The sequence below is a fragment of the Propithecus coquereli genome, unplaced genomic scaffold (genome assembly GCF_000956105.1).
Source record: "Propithecus coquereli isolate 6110/MARCELLA unplaced genomic scaffold, Pcoq_1.0 Scaffold526, whole genome shotgun sequence".
NCBI classification, from domain to species: Eukaryota; Metazoa; Chordata; class Mammalia; order Primates; family Indriidae; genus Propithecus; species Propithecus coquereli.
The window spans coordinates 608499-629990 of record NW_012151130.1 but is presented as its reverse complement, the minus strand read 5'-3'; the positions used below and the strand labels follow the sequence as shown (position 1 = coordinate 629990).

Genomic DNA, 21492 nt, shown 5'->3' with positions numbered 1-21492 from the left:
CCAGCCTCCCCCTGCACCTGCTGTCCCCCAGCCCAGTGGCAATCCCAGCTGCCTGGACTCGTGGTGGCCACAGCATGGGACAGTGAGCAGGGGAGGACTGGCAGGCGCCGCCCTCCTGAGCCAGCTGAGTTGGTTTCAGCCCCTCAGCCTCTGAAGGCAGGATTTGTCCCCTTCTCTGTGAACCCACCCGTGTGCGCCTGCTTCACAGAGAGCGGATTGTCTGGGGGCATTAAATGAAGTTCTTCTCTGCGGCACCTCCTCCTCCCCATCCTCGCTTTGCCTCTGGCAGCCGTGGGCTCTGGGAGGAGGTTTCCTGTGTTCTTCTGAAACATGCCTCTGAGCCGTGCTGGCCAGAAAAGTCAGGATCAGTCCCCTCATCCCCCCCACAGTGCCCTCGTTCTGCAGACAGGTCAGAGGGACCAGAGAGAAGGGGGACCAGTTCCTCAGAGTCATCCATCTGCCCAGGTAAGTCTGGTAAGCACCTGTCCCTCGCCACATGGACTTCTTCCTGAGCTCTGGATGTGCAGAGGCCAGCTGGGGGTGCCATGGACAGTGGTCCAGGTTGGGCACAGAGCAGGTGGCTGAGGGATGAGTGAGGCTGAAGTCCAGCCCATGCCCTGCTGGCCACATCAAGCCCTGGTGAGGATCTTTGTCCACTTGGAGATCAGACACTTCCTCCTAACTCACCCTCAGGCACGCCTGGACTCCCAGCAGCCCTGACACCAGTGTGCAGTGTGTGGTTTAGCACAGAAATTATCCACCTAACCGGAAATGTGGAACCGGGAAAGGGGCGCCAGGCTCAGGCAAGATGGGTGGGACTCCTCTGGCCAGCGGGGCCCATGGAAGAGACGGCAGGCAGGATGTGGGGTGGTGACCCCTGGAATCCTGGGCTGTGACTCTGCAGACCAGCAGGAGCATTGTGAGAGCTTGGAGGCCTGCAGGAAGACCTGTGACAAAGAGCGCCAGCCTGGCTTCGCTGGAAGGCTTCAGCATGTGTGGCTGGTGGGTGACCTCCTTCTCGAGTTATCAGAGGGTGGGTTTGAGCAGCGCAGCTTTGGACCCGCCTGGGCTGGTGCCACTGCACAGTGAGCCGCCACTGGAACGGGCTCTCCTGTAGACAGCCCCACCATGGAACCTTCTGTTACCTTCTCTAGAACACCTGTTCTCCCCAGAATGCCAGCACCGGGAGGGCAGAGCGCTGTTTTGTTTGCTGCCGTGTCCCACGTGTCTAATACAGTGCCCGACACGTCATAGCCCATAGTGACTCGTTAAATGAGTGACTAAATGAATTCTCATGACCCCTCACCTCTTGCACACATCGGCCCCCAGAGACCCCTCCCTCTCCTGTGCTTCTACGTATTTTTGGGATCCACAGTCTGGACTGACGGAGACCAGAGATGGAATACTGAGAATCCGGGGGGCCTGGGAAACACAGGCCAGGTGTCCATGGTGACCATGACCTTGGCCTTTCTCCAAAAATTATTCCCCTGCCCCCCCACCCCCGGCTCCAAGCTCACAGGCACATGTACTCCGGAGGCAAAGGCTGATCAGAGACACACGCAGAGCTCGGTTTCTGCAGCCACTGGGTGGAAACGCATCTCCCTTCCGAAAGTTAGCTCTGCCCCTGCAGCCCCCAACGCCGCCCGTAGCTGGAGGCCACAGGCCGGAAAGCCATCAACCCATGTCTTCCGTGGGCATCTCTGGACTCGTTAATGAACCTGGCTGCTCTCCCCACAGCATACACTTAAGGAGGACATGTCCTTCCCAAATGAGCTTTAATTGCTGTTGTGCTATCACCATCATTCTGTTTGGGAAAATCACTTTGCAGCCCTCCCAGCCCTGCGCCTCCCTGAGGACCTGCAGAGTCTCATTCCCTGTCTGCCCCTGCAGACCCTCCGTCCACCCTTCCCCGCCCTGCCCTGGGCCCCGGGAGGCTGCGTGTGTGGCCCGAATCCTCGGGTGTCGGCGAGGGGGTTCTCCCCTGGCTTGCGGCCTCCTTCACGATCGTCACAGCTCCTGCCAGGCGGCCCTGTCCTCACATACCCCCCTCCAGGTTCCCACACCTGCCTCCCTCGCCTGTGCAGGCCGAGGGGTGTCGGGGCTCCTGGCTTTCCTGGAGGGATGCTCGCCAGCCCCGCGGGTTTCCCTCAACCGTGTCCACATCTTTCTAAGTGGTCCTTCTGTGACCACCCTTCACTTGCCCTGTTGGAGCACATCTGCTTCCTGCCGGGACCTCCGGAAGCAAATGGGCCGACCTCTGGGCTGGTGTGTCTTGAGGCCGATCCAGAAAGAGATCCCAGAGCTCTGGGGCCAAGAGTGGGACAGGGACAGAGAGGTAAACGCCAGCACCAATGCCCGTGACCTCAGGGGGAGGTCCTGGGGAGACGAAGAGGGAGCGGTTTATTTCTCCAGCGCTTCCTTCCTTGGAGTCCCAGGGCTGGGTTGGGCAAGGAAGGGCGGATTCTGAGTTAGGGCTGATTTCCCACAGTCGATCCTCAGCTGGGCTGAGCACCAAGGGCCACGTGGATGGCTTTGTAGGCCACGCACTGCAGAACTCGAAGGACATCATTCACGCCTTCATCCACGCAAGTGACATCCCCCGAGTTGTGCAGTGTGCAACGTGCACGACTCTCTGGGTCGGCCCTGTGGGAATCTTGTTTGCTTGGTTCAGGGTGGGCTCACAGTAAGCAGAACCAGAGGACAGGCCAGAAGAAGAGGAGAAGGTTAACAGGGGGAGGGATGGGAGGCAGAGCTCTGGTCAAATGATTTCAAGTTCTGGGCCTGGCCGGAGCAGCCTGACACTGCCCCAGGCTCCATGGGCAGCGCACGCTGTTCTATTTCACCAGATGACTCAGAATCAAAATCCTTTCCTTAGGAAAAATGACGCACAAGCAGGCGCGGAGTGAACTGTGTTCCCTCTGAGGGCGCTGCTATCGATTCCCCACAAACGAGGCTGGGCCGAGCCCCAGAGGTGCGGCTGCGAGCAGCGCTTCATGTGCCGCAGCTAACGTGAAAGGGGAAAATGACCTCAAAACGGGGCTGTTTTTTCCATTTCCAGCCTCTTCCGCCGCGGCTCCCTCCTTCCTCCCAGCCAGGTATTCACAGGCCCAGGGATGCGATCTGGATGGAGGGTGTTGGGCTGGGTTTGTCCTTTAGGGTTCAGCATGTGCTGTGGCTTCTGGGCTCCAGTCTGGGGGCCCCTCCCAGCCACGGGACCCAGGCAGGGGCGGGGGCTCATGAAAGACTTAAGGCCCCGTATCAGAGACCACCCCTGCACCCTCCTCCGGTCCTTCCTTGGCCGCCCAGCACCCCACCAGGCCGTCTTGGTGTGTGACTTTATCTGTGACTAGAGTGTGCAGGGGAGGGGTGGGCAGGCCCAGCCCTGGGGGGGCAATGTGCAGGGGGTGCCGCACCCCTCAGGGATGCCTGTACCTTCAGCCTCCCTCGCCCAACCCCAGCCCCGGCCAATCAGTAACTCCAAAGCTAGCCACACCCAGCATCCTCTCTGCTCGGGCCTCAGTCTCCCCAGGGCATGGGCCCCTCAGCCAAGTAAGCCCACGGGATAGCCAGCGTGCCACGCAGCGTTGGACCAGACTCCATTCTTCCATTCTCTGCACTCACCACTTGTGAATCTGAGAGTGACCACAGCCCCCTGAGAAAGGCTCCCTCTCCACGCCCAAAAGGTCCGTCTTTCCTCCAGCTGCCGACCCACCACCCATCCCCCCTACACACGGAAAGGAAGCCGAAGCTTTCGGACACTCACGGAGGAGATATTCCGAGCTGTCGTGGTCGTAATCATTGTCCTCAGGGAAGTGGTTGATCCGGAAGCAGTGTCCTTTGTAGATCCCTGGAGGGAACAAGACGGAAAGAGCATCGTAAACGTTCTGCGGTTCTCTTGTCCACTCACTCCTCCGAGGCTCTGTGCAGGCCCCGGGGACAGGGAGGGGAGAAAGGCCGGCTCCAGTGTCCCCGATCTGGTGGTGGCACAGGAGAGAGACAAATGGAGGACGAGCGCACAGGGGCAGACGTTCCCCAGAGGTAACCATATCACTTACGGTCCAAGTCTGGACACCCAGGAGAGTAAAGGGTCACTCCAGGAATAACTGCTAGGACGAGGGGCGCTAAGCAGAACTGTCCTGAGCAAGCAGGATGTGGGATCCCTCACCAAGGGGACTATCAGCCACACTGTGAAAAACAGCAAGGAATTTGCCCCCTGGGAAGGGGGCGGAGGGGCCTTCTAGGCAGAGGAGCAAGGCCCCTAAAGACAAGGGTGGGGTTGAAGTCTGCCTGTCTGAGTCTTTCTCTCTCTAAAATCAAAGTCGCGGTGAAGCCCTCCTAAGGTGCACAGCTGGGCAGAGTCCAGGCCCCTCAACTCAATGCGATTAAAGGAAGAGAACATGGAGTGCGAGAAACTTCCAGAAGGGCTGAGACCATGTCTTGCCCGGTTTTCTCCTCTCCACTCTGAGAAGTGGTCCTTACAGGGTGGGAGGCACGACTCCCTGGGTAGTTTAGTAACTGCAGGAGGACTGGCCGGTCCTCCCTTCCAGAATCTTCCATTCAGCACCCCCTGTCCATCCTCTGCTCCCCTGCAGTCTGGGAATGCCCAGCACAGAACTGATGGCAGTGGAAGGGGAGGCGGTCACAGGGTGTTACTGTCACGCCCTGTCTGTGCCAGCCAAGCCCCTAATGGCCGGGTCAGCCTCCCGACCTGCGTGGCCTGTGCTGGGACTGTTTCCAAGTGGAGCCAATTCTTTTTCCGCAGCGGCTACCAAGCGTCCCCCTGGCCTCAGTTGGTCGGGAGCACAGTCTTGGCAGCGAGGTCTGCGCCAGTCGCACGTCCATGCCTGTGCTTCCATTCGGGAGAGGTCCCCGGTGAGGTGGGAGCAGGCCACTTTGCCACCCGGTCACCAAGTTGCTGGTGACCAGAGAGCCGTCCCCAAGCCTCCCCTCCACTGGGCTCCCTCAGCTGCTGCCTCCGAAGTGCCGGGGTGCTCAGTAGCAGCCCTGCTTCCCGAAGGCCCACGTGGGTGGGCTGGGCCTGGTCAGGGGCTCAGAGGGGAAGCCCTGAGTGGGACACACCTCAATAGCGTCCTCTGTGCAGCACGAGCAACGTGGGTGACCCCTCGGTCTCCCATCTGCAGGATGGGCATCACGCAGCCCTTATCTCCTGGGGATCTCAGGAGAATTACACGAGGGGACACCTGAAAGTCACTTCAGACGATTATTGGCCCACGGGGGTGGCTCAGGGGAGGTTTGCTGCCATTGGACCCAGAAATCACCCGTCCTCTGCTCTTTCGTGAGCAGCTGAACCGGTGGAGGACCACGAGGGTTTGTGAGCAAGAGAAACAAGCACCAGGACAGACAGGCTGGCCTCAGGATGGCCGGGCGTGGGCGTGGGGACACAGAGGCCAGCGAGGGCCACACCTCCCTCACTCCTGGTCCTATACCACAGATGTCCGTGGACCCGGAATAAGCATTTTCCCAGACAGGGAGGGTTAGGCGGTCTCTCCACCACTCCTTCCCTCCCCAACACACCTTTTTTTCCCCTTTTTTGGCTACTTCATGGGTCTACATAAAATTACCAAGTCACACATGCTTGTTGGGACAAGTCAAACACGAAGAGGTTGAAAAAGAAAAAGTAAATAATCCTTCTTTTCAGATTTGTTCTCCAGCAAAAGACCACTACGTTTGCTATGTGTCTTCCCACATCTTCCTTTGTATGTTCACCTGTACACACACACACACACACACACACACACACACACGCACACATGGCAGGACACCATCTTTAAAAAAATTACACTTTTCCTGAGATCACTATAGATTCACATGCAGTTGTAAGAAATAATACTGGGAGCATCCAAGCACCTCTTATACCCACTTTCCCCCAATGGAAACATCTTGCAAAACTACAGTCCAATATCCCGACCAGGACACTGACACCGATACAGTCAAGCCAGCACGGTCACGTCCCCACCGACCCCTCCTGTGGCCCTGTCTCAGCCACGCCCACTTCCCTCCCTCCTCCTTCTCTCCTTGACCCAAGGCAGCGCGAAGATGTCCTCCATGTCAGTCTTTCTGTCATTTCAAGAATGTTCTACAAATGGAATCATACAGCATGCAACCTTTGGGGACTGGCTGTTTGCGCCTGGCATAACTCTCCCGAGATTCATCCAAGCTGTTGTGTGCTTCGATAGTCTGTTCCGCTCTATAGCCGAGCAGGATCCCGCAGCACGAGTGCGCCATTATTTGTTTGCTTAATCCCTCACCCACTGAAGGACACCTGTCGTTTGCAGCTACGGCTGACGCGCCCGCAGAGGAGAAGGGCATGAGTTGTCTTTAGCCTCATAGAAAGTGAACGAGATTGTTCTCTGCCCTGTGAGCAAAGAATTTGGGATATTTCCCCTAAAAGATCAAACACCTTCAGCCATTGCTTCACTGATGGCTCCAAGAGCCTTCCTCACTCTGGCTGCGTCCTCTGGGTCTGCTCCCAACTTTCGCCGCCCGACGCACAGCTCCCACCACCAACCCAAGCAGGCTGCGTCTGACCAGCCCAAAGCGCGGGCGCCGCCCCTCCTCGTCCCTGGCCCCCGTGCTTCTCTGGATGGGACCTGGTGTCCCCGTGGACTCGGCCTCCTAGGACTTTCTCCCAAGAGTCACCTCACCTCCCCCTCAATCTGTTTTTGTGGAGTGGAGTGTTTAGCTCTAAGGCCTTCACATTTATCTCTGTCAAATGTAATTTTGTTAGTGTTGGCCTAAGGCATTTAATAGGGAGAAAATTAATGGCTGATGGGAGAAGAGAGAAAACCATTTCCAATCCACTTCACGCGTGTTCTCGCTTCACAAACAGGCCGTTTGCTGGGTCATCTATTAAGTGATATTTAGGGTGGTTAATTTGGAGATCCTGAGGGGTCGTACGGCAGGGACACTGAGGCACCCGGCGGGGTGCGGGGAGGTGTCGCCGGGCTGTGCTCCCAGAGACGCTGCGACCATCGCCTTCCTGAGGGTCAGGGAACTGCCGTGTGAGACCTCGTTAGTCACACAGCTTCGGGCAAGTTATTCCTTCGTCTTTGAAAGCCAGGAATTGGCCCGGAGGGAGCTGCTCCTGCTCCAAGGTTCCAGGACGACTTCGTGAAGGAAAGGTCCAGGCGCGTGTGCATACACGTCCACGTCCACGCAGCCCCGCACGCCACGAGCCACTGTGTTATCCGGAAAGCAATATCCCCAAACGTGCCCACTGTTTTATTTCTGGGTGGTGGGGGAATGAATGATTACATTTTTCTACACTCTTCTGTGTTTTCTGAATTTTCTACAATGTTTGAAAATGAACCAATAGAAGAAACTAAGAGGCTGGGCGCGGTGGCTCGCCCCTGTAATCCTAGCTCTCTGGGAGGCCAAGGCGGGTGGATCGTTTGAGCTCAGGAGTTCGAAACCAGCCTGAGCAAGAGCGAGACCCCGTCTCTACTAAAAATACAAAGAAATTAATCGGACAACTAAAAATATATAGAAAAAATTAGCCAGGCATGGTGGCGCATGCATGTAGTCCCAGCTACTCGGGAGGCTGAGGCAGAAGGATCGCTTGAGCCAGGAGTTTGAGGTTGCTGTGAGCTAGGCTGACGCTATGGCACTCTAGCCCGGGCAAAAGAGTGAGACTCTGTCTCAAAAAAAAAAGAAAAAAGAAACTAAGAAAAGAAACTGCATTCTTTATAGAGGTGGGTGTGTGGGTGGCGTGTTAGCCTCTCCTGGTGAGGCCCCCAGTCTCCTCTCCCACCTTGACCTCTGTGAAGGTCATGCCCTGGGGTTAAGCCCCCCAAAACAGCCGGATGACCAACCCCTGGGACTCAGGGAGGCCGCCCCAGATATGCCACCTGCATGTGACCCTGGGCTCAGGCTAGCACGTAGGACTTCCAGCGCTAAAATCAGGAGAGTTCTGGGAAAACCGGGGCAAGCTGGTCACCCTCTAAGCCATTTCGGGGATGCTGGCATCTGACATAAGCCTCCATAATGGGCCACCTCAGAGGCCTGTTGTAATTAAGGGACTCCTGAGGAAAGACTGTCAGAGGGCGACTTTATAATGGCAATCATTCATGTAACCCTGTATCATTTGCATTTCCATAAGTGTCACCTCATTTGACGCTCATCAACATTAACAGCCACCAGGGGCACCTATCGAGAGTGTTCCCCCGTATCTCTCAGCCCACCTTTCACCCCAGCCACGCGCGGCTGTGGCAACCACCTCCACGCCGGTGCAACCTGCTGACACCTCAGTTCAATGGCACCAATTATTTCTTGCTTTCTGCCCCCGGCACTGAGCAGGTTGCTGGTGGGGCGTGCTCTGCGCCTGGGCACGTGCGTCTGGAAGTTCGAGGGATTAACCACCGCCGGGAAAACCTATGAGCCGTGCAGGACAGGATGGGAGCTGGTGGATAAATGTTCCCAAACTCTGTCCCTTGGATAGGCCAATCTGAAGTCCCTTCTCCGCTGCTTCTGAAGGGGTGGGTCCCGGCAGGACCGAGCCAGGTGATGATCAACTCCACTCAGGACGTCCCCTGCACTGGCTTCCCCTGCCCCACGCCTGTTCCCTCGGTTGGCCACCCTGGATACACCACCTGCACACAAGCCCTGGGCAGGCTGAGACGACGGCCACTGTGCTGGGCACGGTCCACGCCTCAGCTCATCCCCTCTCTACACTAATGCTCCCTTGAAGATGCAGGGAAGGGGCTTGGGGATAGCAAAAGACCCACTTCCACAAGTCTCTGCAGAACGATCAGACATTCTACACCATGCTGGGGAACAAAATCTTTTTGGCCCCATTTGACAGAAGGGAAAGTGAGGCTCAGGGGACACCTGGTGTGCACGTGGCAGAGTGGCAGCCCCTGGAACCCGCTTCCTGAATCCTCGTCCAGCTCTTGCCTCACTGCCCTGATGCTGCTGCTCTTCCAAGAACCCTCTGCAGAGGCAGGACACGGGCTACGCAGGCAGGGTGGCCCGGCTGGTCGTCCTCCCCAGGACAGAACAGGAAGCGAAACCAGCCGATAACCAAGAGCGCCGGGTTAGTGTCAGGACGGCTTCCTGATGGTGAAGGGGGAGGCAGCAGGAGTCTCCTGGCCTTGGGAAGGGAGGCAGCTCCGATCGGCCGGGGCTGTCGCAGCCAGGGAGAAGGAGGCCCCATGTCACCAGGCCTCTTTCCCATCTACCGCGGGATGAACGTGGATACAAAGAGAAAGGAGCAAACAGAACACAAGACCGAGCGGGACCTTTTCTGTTCACTCATGCGCCATCCATTTACCCTCAACAGATTTTCAGTTTGCTCATCATTCATTCATTCATTCCCCGACAGCATTTTTACAGAGCACAGAGCCATGTGCCAAGCACAGTGCGAGGCGCTGGGGCTACCAGCCTGAGAGTCCTGGCCTGCTCGGAGCTGCCATTCTGGGGGACAGCTGTCAACACGACAGGTGGTGCTGTGGGCTAGAAGGCAGGGGAAGGGGCCTGAGGCATTTCAGGTCGTGGACGCTCGTCCTGAACTCGTGGCTGAGCTCGAAGCTGAGATGAAGGTGTGGAGCCCAAATCTGGGGACAGACACCCCTGCGAGGTTCCCCATCATCCTTGCCCTCCCTGGTCAAGAGGAGAAGAGGAGGGAGAACTCCAGACTGAGCCCAGGGGCCGGGAGGGAATACTGGCTGGGGTCACACAGCCCAGAGGAGAAGGTGAGGGTGAGAACCACATGGGCCGAACATCTCGCCTGCCTTCGTTCTGATTATCTTAGGAACCGCAACATAAGCAGAGGACATTCGTGGTTCGAGAGAGCTATCAGTGCGGACTTCATCATCATTTAAAGTGGCCATCTCACTTCTCCAACTCAGAGAGGTTTCACCTGTGCACTGTGAAGCGAGTGGCTGTACTCGGGTCACAGCCCTGGTCCAGGGGCCCGATGGACCACGTCCGTGTCTCCGAGGGGGCCACCGAAGGAGCTCAGAGCACCTGTGCCTCCCTGTCCTCAGCCAACCGCCTGCCACCACAGCCTCTCTGCAGGGTGTCCCAGAGCTGCTTGGGGCCTGGCCCCCTCCCCACCCCACCCTTACTGCCCACGGGAAGGTAGGGGACAGCCGAGCAGGACTGGGGGACTGTATGCTTCCAGGAGGATACAGACCATCCCAGAAATGACCTGGGACTTGGTGGAGGAGGTGGGGAACTGGGGGGCGGCAGGGCTTCGCCAGGCTGAGGGCTGAGGTGGAAGAGTGCTGTCCTCACGAGAAGAGTGACGGTGAATATCTGTCGTACTGAGCACATACTATGTGCCAGGCCCTGTTCTAAGCACCTGACATTTATGAACTCAATCTTCATACTGACCTATGAGGGAGGCGGGATTACTAACACCCTTTGCTACTAAGTGCCCTCGTTGGGATTTGAACCCAGGCCACCTGGCTTCAGAGTCTGGGCCCTCTCCTCGCATGCCTGGGAGGAGAAAGGGGCAACTATATAAGCAGCTCTGTCTGGCTGCTCTGTGGGTTCCAACACCCCTTATGATCAGACTCTTGGGCCGGCTCTTCAGGCTGGATTAACCCTTCACTAGGAGGCGGAGACGCTCGAGAGGGGGGTGGCGATCCAGGGCCCCGCACCTGGCAGGACAGCGAGTGCTCGGGGAGGCCAGGGGCACGGGCATGAGGGCAGATCTTGGCTGTGGGGGAAGGCTGGGATCTTTGGGAGGTGCCAGTGTGTATAGTGGAGTTGCTATGGTGGACGGTGCAAATGAAGGGGACAGTGGCAGGAAAGGTGTGAAGGTTCTAGAAACACACATGGCCTGGTGTGATTGGAGGGTAGCAACGGGGGAGGTAGAGGCAGAAGGGCTGGGACAGGGTGAAGGTCTTGCATGGTAGCCAAGGACATGGGACTTTACTGTACAGTCTCCACGGGGGTGCTGTGGTTGAAATGTTTGTGTCCTTCGCATTCATGTGTTGAAATCTCAACCCCCAGGTGATGGTGTTAGGAGGTGGGGCCTTTGGGAGGTGACTAGTGGAGCCCTCATGAATGAGATAAAGAACCCCAGGGAGCTCATCTGGCCCTTCCGCCATGTGAGGACACAGCCAGAGGCCCCATCTATGAACCAGGAAGCGGGCCTTCACCAGACACCGAATCTGCCAGCGTCTTGGTCTTGGACTTCCCGGGGTCCAGAGCTGTGAAAAACTACACTTCTGTTGTATGATAAACCACCCAATCTATAGTATTCTGGCAGCCTGAATGGACCCAGAAAGGGGGTGACCTGAGGTTAGGAGGCCCTGGAGGCGCCATTCCTAAAAGGAGCTGCGTGGGGTGGAGGCAGCAAGGAGGTGTGAAACCCAGAAAGGCCACACAGGGCAATGGCAAGTGATGCCCTTGGTGTGGAGACCCTGGCTCTCGTCCCTAGACGTGTTTACAGATGAGGGACCAGAGGCCAGGATGGAACTGATTTGGCCAAGATCATTCCAGCACAGAGAGGCAGGGTGCAAGAGTTTCCTGGGGCTGCTTTATCACAAACTGGGGGATCTAACAGCAGAAACATATCGTCACACGTTTCTGGAAGTCCAAGATCAAGGTGTCGATAGTGTTGGCTTCTTCTGAGGGCTGTGAGGTCTACCTGGCCTCCGGTGTTTGCTGGCAATGCCTGGCATTCCCTGGCTCACAGAAGCATCACCTCTCTGCCTTCTCTCCACGTGGCGTCCTCCCTGTGTGCGTGTGCCTCTGTTTAGATTTCCCTTTTCACAATGTCACCTGTCATGTTGGATTAGGGCCCACCCTAATGGCCTCATTTTAACTTGATTTTCTCTGTAAAGACACTTTCCCAAATAAAGTCATATTCTGAAGTACTGGGGTTAGGACTTCAACATAAGAATTTGGGGGACAGCACAATTTAACCCCTAACGCGGGGTTAGGGAGAAATGCACTGGTCAGGCACGCAAGCCAGAGTCCCCGCTGCCACCACCACCCCAGGCCCCCAGCCCTTCACCTCGCCCCGCTTCCTACTCTGCATAATCTGCCCTCAGAGATCCCCCTCACAAGTCCTCCACTTCCAGGCCTATCTCCAAAGAACCCCCAATAACTTTGATTTCCCAACTGGCACTCTTGGGTCTCCTACGGGCTGGCCTGTCTCCAGCGGCAGTGTCATGCTGCTGGGAAACTTCCCCTGCAGAGAAACTCCAGGCATAGAGAGGCAGTGCAGGCTGGGCTGGATGTTCTGGGGGACACCCTAGCCTCCTGGCCTGTTAGTGACTCTCTGCAAGACCCTGTTAAGCCACTATGACCTTCAGTTCCTTCATCCAGCTTCTATTTATTGAGCACCTGCTATGTGCTAGATGCTGGGGACTCAGAGATGTAGTGGAGTATCTGCTCGCTAGAATGTATTTCCCAGCTTCCCTTGCAGCTAGCTGCAGCATGTGACTGAGTTGTCCAGTGGAACGTGAGCTGTTCCTGGGTCAAGGCTTGAGAGCAGTGGGGGTGCCCTCCAGCTCCACTCTCTCCCCCTACCTGCCACAGGGATGGTGGAGCCATGAGATGGGCCTGGGTCCCTCTTCCTATAAACCTGGAACCTGGGGATTGAAGTCCGTCTGGTAAACTGAGGCATCCATCCTGGGGACTGGTGCTCCTCTGGGGTGTGTCCATGGGGAGCTCTCTTCTCTGGGGATGAGTCCCTCACACAGAACCTCCCCCAGCGCCACATTTCATGGCCTGCCCCCAGCCAGGACCCTGGGCACACCTCTGGCCAAGTCGGACCAATCAGTCCCTCCCTTGGGAGTTTGGATTTTGGATCAGAGTCAGAGGAGACCCAGGGGCCAAGGAACCTTGGGGAGTTCACAGATGGGCATTCCCAAGTGGGCCATGATGCCAGCTACAGAGGCTGCTGGCTCGTCCCTTCCTGGGTCTTGGCTGTGAAACTCCCCTCCCATCCTTCGGAACCCCTCCACATCCTTCCAATAAAATCCTCTTTGGGGGTCAAGCCAGAGAAGTCGGTTTCGGTGCTTGCCACCAGAAGAACCCAACGCCCAACCAGCTGCGCCTTCACCAGGAGGAGATTCCAACCCGCTTCCCGTTGGTGCAGAAGCCCAGGCTTTGCCTCATTCCTCAGGGCAGGTCTGAGACGCTTTATGAGACACAGAAATGAGCACAGCTTCCCGAGAGAGGACACAGTGCTCAGGGGAGAGGCAGGAGGTCGTATCGGGGGACGGGAATGTTGAACGCCAGCCCCATGCCACCACATAGGAGCTGCGTGACCCGTGTCTTGAGGTCTCAGTGACCTGAGGGGCTGACAGGTGTCCTGGAAAAGCACTGGCCGGGCCAGCCAGCCAATCTTGCCACGTCTCTGTTTCGGTGTCTATATATCCATAGGCCTCACGCAGTTGCCACAAGGAAGAATGGCACCCTGTGTGGCCAGCAGGGTGAAGAGTCCCCAGAAATGGTAGTTTCTCTTCCATCCTGATTAAAAAAAAATCTTCCTACTTGCTGGCAGTCAATGAACCAAGCCCTCACAAGGCTCCTGCCTCAGAGCTGCCGTTTCATCGAAGGCCCTGGAGACGGCACTGGTCCCACCCGCCCTGCCCCTCACCCCCTCGCCAGCCCTCATTTGGCTCCGCGAGGTCTTGAAGGACCCTCCGCGCCATCCTCACACCTCCTCCACTGCTTTGCTCCAGAGCAGCCGGGATTTTCCAGGCTTCCTGCCGAGATTCATAATTGCACGGAGCCGGGGAGATTTCCCCAACCAATAGCTCGTTTTCTCCTCTAACACGGGGAAATGGGTGTTCGGTGATTGTCTCTGTGATTTTTCTACTTGCATCTACTTGATAACTGCTGCTTGCACGGAACCTCAGTACCAGGGGTCGGGTTTTTTGTTTTCTTTGCTTCTTTCTTTCTTCTAATGAGGAGCATATATGGAGCTCTAAGGGGCGAAATAGCTCTCTGCAGATTCCAGGCTTTTCTGCTAGTTTGCCTCTGCAGGTCTCTGGAAAGTTATGCTCCAATAACCCGAGAGTTTTAATTGAAAGGGCTGGGTGAGGGAGGGAGAATCACAGTGGAGAATCATATAAACTTCTAGAAGGAACCTTTGGGACCATCTATTTCATCCTGTTCACGTTAAGAAACTTGCGCCTGGAGAGGTGAAGTGCCATTTCCCCGGTGACAGGCTGGTTGGTGGCACAGCCGCGCCTACAATGCTGGTCTCTTGACTCCGAGTTCAGGGCTCTTTTGCCCACCCCGCACCCCTGCTTGCTCTAGTGCAAGGCTCCCAATTAGGGGTGATTTTGCCTCCCAGGAGACATTTGGCAATGTCTGGAGATAGTTTGGATTGCCTCAACTTCAGGTGGGGGAGGGCAAGAGGCTAATGGCATCTCGTGGACAGGGGCCAGGGATGCTGCTAAACCTCCCACAGGACAACTTCCACCTGCCTCAATAAAGAATGATTTAGCCCCAAATGTTGACAGCGGCCTGGGTTGGTTGATGATGAATAAATGTCCCGCAGACAGCTGAATCCTCCCTTCCTAAGTCTATGGCAGACATTGCTAATCCATCACAGACTAAATTCTTCTCAGCACCATGCTCCACTCAGGGGCTACTAGCCGAGTGCCTACTGATCATCCCTTGGCTGGATAGCGTAGCCACCGTAGGGCTGGAAACCATTCTGCCTGGGTTTACGTCCTGGCTCAGCTGTCACCTATTGGCTGTGTGATTTGGGGTCCTAGTTAACCTCTCTCAGCTCCATTTTTCCCATCTGTGAAATGGGGATCATAAATGGAAACACCAGAGAGGGCGGTGTGGGGATTAAACAAGTTGATGCAGTCCCCAAATGCCACCATGCCTGTAAGTGCTTAAAATATGTAAGCTGTTATTATAATCAGCCCTGCTCTAGTGACAAAGAGGCAGCTGGTCTCACTGTCAGAGGGAGCAGGCCAGGTTTGTCCCCCATCAGGACTGACACAGACTCTTCCTTGTGCTCACACACCCGTGATACTGCAGCTTCCAAAATGAGCAAAGTTTCCCTTACTCTTAGAAGGCCCAGCAAAGTGACCCTGTTTTTTCCTTAGCCCCATCACTGATGGACTAAGCTCCCTGAAAAGCTCTGTGCTAAGCTCTTTCCATTTTCTCATTTAAGCCTCAAAAAGAACTTATAAACCCATTTTATGGATGAGAAAGCCAAGGTTCAGAGAGGGCAAGTAATTGCCCAAGGTAGCAGAGCCAGGATTCTCACCTGCTTCTGTCTGACTGAGAACCAGAGGTCTCACTACTGTGCTGCTGCCCTGCCTCCCTGTTCTAAGTGAGATTGGGAGGAGGGGGGAAGACGGAGGTAGAGAGAGCGTGTCTAGGAGGATTCATACCTGCAAGGTCACCAGCGCTTTCTGGCAGCCAGGCAGGGCCGAGGGAGCACATGTCCATTCCCTGAGTCCCCCAGGGGCTGGGAGCAGCTCTTCCAGGGCTACCCTCCTCTCGCTACCTCCCACACCTGCAGTCCAAGGCACCAGGTTAGAATTCTCCATCACTTGCTGGAACCCTGGTGCTTCTAGGCCACTTGGTAAGGGGCCATCAAATCACGGGCTTATGCAAGACCTCAGAGCTCCTGGGCTAAACAGCCGCACCTGATGCCCTTATACTTTTGTCCCAACCCCTGGGGCACTAAATGTCCTGCCTGCATCCAGCCCACTGGGGGCTTTCCAGGAAGAGTTTTGGTATTTGTAGACTGTGTCCTTTTCATTCCCTATGGAGCCAGAGAGAAGTGTCAATTTCACCTCCCCCACGAGGGCCACCCGAGTACTGGGAGAGCAGCTGTGGGCTCAGCCATCCAGGTCGGCACCTATACACGGCGGGCCTACTCTTGCCCAGCACCGTGCTAGGCACCAGCTATGGTGGGGAAGGAGCCAGAGCCATCCCACCCCTGCCTTCGAGTGGCATGAGGGCCCTGGGGGAGCCAGTCACCGGGTCAGGGAGGCCACCTGGAGGAACTGACACCCCAGTGCTGACGGCGGAGCAGGACTCAGCAAGGTGAAGATACAGCAGCTGCTGCACACAGAGGCCCAGAGACAAAGGGTTGGAGCCTGTCTGAGGACGTAAGAGGAAGCCCCTGAGGCTGGGGTTAGCCCCTGAGGCTGGGGTTAGAGCGGGGAGGGGACAGAGGTGGCAGGTCGGGGTCTGGGAGCTGGAGGGAGCCATGCGAGGGTGTGAAGCCAGCAGCCTGACAGGATCAGACTTGCTTTTTAGGAGGTCTGTCCTCCTCCTGGGTGGACAGAGTGGAGGCTGGGAGGCCAGTCAGGATCCGGGCTCTGGGACAAAGGTCTCAGTCAAGGTCACTTGCTGATTTGAGGCAAAGAGGGAGGATTCTCCAAGGCCAGGTTGCCCCCGTCATCACATCCATCTTCAAACTAACCATCCCTGTGCCCCCACCCCTGGAAGCAGTCCTGGCTTGGGGACACTACCTCCCTCGACAGTGGCTTTCCCTGGGCTGCTTCACTCCAGGCCCGAGGCCCTTGGCCACTGTCCCTCCCGCGTCCCTCCTTCGTCCCTCCCTTGCCCAGTCTGTCCCGGAGGCCACGCCCACACCCCAGGCTCCAGGTGCCCCAGCAGGTGCCTGTGCCCCAGGCCCTTCCCCTGGCTCCAGGCTCTCCCAGGCGCAGCCCGCTCAGCTCGGCTTCTTCCTGGAGGTTTGCAGCCCAGGCCCGGGCTTTTGCTTGCATGAAAAAGAAAAAAGTAAATAAAATGTAGAAGCCAGCTTCCCTCCCTCCACAGGCCCAGCAGGGCCCACACCTGGGGCTTGTGGGCTGGGACTCGCGAGAACAGCCTGGCCGGGAGCGAGACGCTGGAGAACCCTTCGGAACAGAGCGGAACCATTGCCGTCGCGAGGTAAGCAGGCTGTTTATGGTGAGCGTAAAAGTTAACGGGAAGCTGCACTCCAGCTCCCCACCATTAAGCAAGACGAAGGCTGGTAAACGACACAAAGAAAGAGTGGACAGTCCCCAGCGCAGTGACTCCGCTCGCGGAGAGCGTGGGCAAGGCGGGCGGAACCAGGTGGTGGGAGCCACATTCATCACCTGATTAGAAAAGCGATCAAGGTTTGGGCACCACTAATTTCATCTAAATTCTCTTAATCCATTACCCAGCGTCCCCTCGCCAGGGACGGGTTGAACGCCAGTTGGGGAGGGAGCCGTAGGCTCTCTCTAATCCATCTCAGCGGAGCCCGGCCATCCTAATATTTCCAGCAGCTGCCCTGGTTTCTTGCCTGTCTTGAGAGATGAGCAAGGGACACAGGACTGAAGCCTGTCGGGGGGCTCTCTGGGGTGCAGCAGCCGCCCCCACCTTAACTAGCATATTTCTGCCACCACCGCAGCTACCACTGCTGCTAGCAACGACGACAGTGACAGCAGCTAACACTGACCGAGTCACCGCTTTCTATGCATTTTATGTCTTAAGGCATTTAGCCCTCACTGCAGTCGTCTCATGTGGGTGCCACCATTGTCATCTGCTCATTTTACAGATGAGGAAACTGAGGCCCTGAGAGATTCAGGAGCTTGCCCAGGGCTGCCCTGGTGGGGAGTACAGATGCGGGACTAGAGCCCAAGCAGTCGTCCTTCGGAGCCTGCACGTTTAAACCACTCTGCTCTCCCACCCCGCCGACTGTGCGTAAATAAATATTTAATACGTACAGGCACCTGCTGGCAATTCAAGGGCTGACAGAATGTTCCGTGAGCTCCCCAGACCATCTCAGGAGCACCCTCCCCGTTGCCAGCTTCTGGACCACACTGGGCACCCGAGACGGATGTGTCTCCTAGGAAATGTGCGCCGAAGGGCTCGTTTGGGAAGGCAGAGCCGGGGCGGGGGAGCAGGATGTGCGGACTGTTCGCAGATGACACGGACCCGGCCACCCAGCAAGGGGCAGGGGCAGGGGCTGGGGCTGGGGGCAGCCGTGGGCGAGCTCAGCCGTGCGCTGAAGAGGAGCGTCCTGCCTGCGGGTGTAGGGGGGCACGGGGCAGCGGGTGCGCCTCCTGAGGGATGAAACTTGGCTTCAGCCCAGCGCTCCTGGCCAGCGGGTTTCAGTCTGAGGCCCAGGAACTTTCGAGTTAAATGAGTGCCCTGGTGGTTCAGGACGCCTGAGACCTTGCGGGTGGGACCTGCCTCAGCTCGCGGGGCCTCCGAATCTGTGGCCAAGACCGAGTCCTTCCCCAATGCCACTCTGCCAAGAACAGCCCCGAAGCGTCCTGAACCCTGACAGTGCACGGGAAACAGCCCGACAGCATCCTTGACCTTCGCAATTCTCCTCACACGTGGTCACTGTCCTGGCGCTGTGGCCTTTCTCTCCCGCACTCTCCTAATCGCCCTCCCCATGACTGGTCCTTCCCTTGGGGGCACGGGGTGGGCAGTTTCTCCGCTGGCGACCTCTGCACGGGCATGGCTCTAACCATCCTCTCTGCCCTGTGATTCCTCAGTGCACGGCTTCCTCCCAGACCCAGGCACCCAACCCTGCAGGGACATGTCTGCCTGGATGCTCAGCAGGGACCACATACTCAGCAAGGCTCAAGCTAAAGTGCCACCTGCCCGTAGGGACCCTCCGCCTCCTCTCACTGTCCTCACTAGGGGCGTCTGGAGTCCTCCCTCTTCTCCCCACCTGTATTTCCTCCCTCAGCCAACCTTGCAGTTCCACCTCCTAAAGATGCCAGATCCACCCCTCTTCTCTGTCCACCCCCCACCCCAGTTCGGGTTTGCGGTGACCCTTCTCTTTACTGGTATCTCTGTTACCACCTCCTGCAAAATCACCTGCCGGGGTGATCCCAGGACTTTGGCCACAGCATCGTCAATGATGTTCCAGCTCCGACAGGGTCTTCGGGGCCAGCCAGCCATCACGGCTGGTTCCTGCTGACCCTCAGGGTCTCGTCACTGGCCCTGCCCTCCAGCAACACTGGGCCTTACAGATTCTTTATTCATGTTGTTCTGAACCACACGAACTCTCAGAAATCATCGGGGCAGATGCAACCCCTTCCAAGAAGCCTTCTTGGACTGTCCCGCTCTTCCCTTTCAAGTACTCACAATGCTCCGCGCACACCCCTGTTGTTGCAGACTCCCGCGTTGTATTTGAGTTGCGTCTCTCCTCTGAGCCAGAGGGTCAGAGACTTATTTATGTTTGAACCTCAAGCTCCTATTTAGTCTCTGCTCAATTCATGTCGGTTGAATTGCACTGATGCTCTTTCTCCAATGAGGGCTTCTGTGGGGCTGGGGACGTCGAAGGGGACACTGCTCTCTCCTGGATCCCTGGCTCTGTGTCCACATGCAAAAGGCAGAAAAAAATCCACGCTGCACCCTTCCTTCCTCCCCACCAGCGGGTGAGATGCCCCAGGAACGCCCACCTGGGAGCAGAGGCGCACTGGCAGGGCCTCCAGTGTCGCTGTCCACAAGCTGCCAGTGGAATGAATGAACATGCTGCTTGTCATCAACCTCCTATGTCAACAAGTCACTCCTGGAAGCACGGCTTGAATGTAACATGATAAATACAAATGTTCTAGCGGTGAACCCATGGGACATCCTCTGAAAACTACAGCCAGGGATCCCATGTGCCCAGATGTCAGGCAAGTTCCACTTCAACCAATTCTAAAACCAAAGTAAAAATCGCCACCTTGTAAATAGGTCGAACCGATGGAACAAGGAAAAAGAGAAGAGCCCGAGGTATGCAGAGATCCCATTTTGCAACATGGGACCCACCGTCATAAACTCCTATAGTCCGGATGTTTCTGAAGAAAAGCTGGCGCTGCCAAGAAGATGCCGGCACACTGGTGTGGATCAGGAGACCCCAGCCCCGCAAGGTTCCAACCCGCCTGCCAACGCCTCCCCTTTGCCTAGCCGGGGCCGAACAGCCCCAGGTTCCTCAGGCTCCGTGAGAAGCCGCCGTGTGATCGCAAAGCTTTCATTATTCATTAAGCCATTTTTCCTCCCAGCAGAAATCCAGGTCCAGACACATGAGCAGCACATCCTTCAGTTCTCCAGCAGAAACTCCCCATCAGCGGCCAGAAGCCAGAGACACCCATTTCCAGCGGTGCCAGTGACAGCCGGGAAATGAAACTTGTCAGGGTGCCACGACCTGGGGGCAGCGTGTGAGGGAGCCAGGCCTGTCCTCAGAGGCCTGAATATTCCACATCTGACGATTCTGAGTTCTGGGCTTTGTACTTTCAGATACCAGATTAAACTTGATTTGAAACTGGCCCCAGGGTGGGGGGGGTGGTTGTTAAAGAAAAAGAAAGATGTCAGATGGAGTCTAAAGTCCTTTGCAAGGTGGCTTCCCCACTACACCCCAAGGCCTCGGATTTCTGGATAATCCTGCCCTCATGTCAATGCCATGGCCCCCCCATTCCTCACTCTGCCCCATCCTGGAAGGATCACTCACTCACCCACCCACCCTCGACCCACCAACAGCCTCCAAGAAGGTACATAGGAGAAGCCAAGGGCAGACTTTGCACGTGGGCAATGACATGCTGCTGTCATATCAGTGAGTCCTCCAAAAATCCAGGAGATGAGTACTGCTGTCCCCATTTCACAGAGGGGGAAACTGAGGCCCTGGGAAGTGATATGAAGAGCAAGGGGAGAGAGCCAGGATTTGAACTTAATTATTAATATCTGGTTCCCAAGGGCATGCTTTTCACTTCCACAACATGCAGCTCACGTGCTCAGTGGCTGCCAAGACTGGGCCACTCGGGAGCCTATTTGGCAGTCTGGCTGAGAGCATTATGGGCTGTTTGTACTCGGCAGTTGCTCTTCCCCCCTGTGCTTCATAGGTGACCCTGGCAGTGGAGGGGCACTTTGGAAACCTCAGTGCCCATCACTTAAATGCTTTTGTCCTTTTTCTTTTTAAGTAAATGTTACTGTGTATACTTAAGGTTTACAACATGATGTTAAGGATACTATATAGATAGTGCAGTGGTTACTATCTTGAAGGTCAACATATCTATCATCTCACATAGTTACTTTTTAAATGCTCTTGTCCTTGAATGACAGGGCGAGCCAGCTTGCTTGTGCGTGGACAGGCGTGTGGGTGCACGGCGACACAGGATGGGGAGCAGGTGGACAGGCAGTCGTGGGCTCCTGGCCACAGCCCGGCCCCGGCAGGAGGAGAAGTGGCCTTTTGCCCCCAGAGCATGATCTCTGTCCTGGGAAGATGAAGCCCTTTGTGGCTGCAGTGGCCTCTTCCAGCACCAAGGACGACACAGCCCTGCAAGCCAGCGACCCTGCCTGCCTACCGACATGGGGGCTGTAGATGCAGGGGTGGCTGGTCCCTCTGGGACACTCAGCAGCAGCCAGGTTCAGAAGGTTCTGCGTCTGCTCACAGGGATTAGGACTGCTGGAGTCTGAAAGGTCAGGCTGATCAGCATGTTTTCCAACAGTCCAGGGAGCCGGCCAACAGGGAAGGAAAGGAAACACACTCCCAATCCGCACTGTGGGACCCCGGCCTGGCCTGGTGACGGGGCTGGCTTCCTCCTGGAGGAACCCCAATTCCAG

At 56.6% G+C, this 21492-nt stretch overlaps 1 protein-coding gene across 1 annotated transcript in view; it reads right to left on the bottom strand.

Moving 5' to 3' along the window:
• The window catches only part of CACNG4 (calcium channel, voltage-dependent, gamma subunit 4), a 51628-nt gene that overhangs the window by 5070 nt on the left and 25066 nt on the right, over positions 1-21492 (bottom strand). The window contains exon 2 of the mRNA XM_012656899.1: positions 3764-3847. Within this exon, the coding sequence (XP_012512353.1) occupies positions 3764-3847 (84 nt within the window). The remainder of the gene's footprint in view (positions 1-3763; positions 3848-21492) is intronic.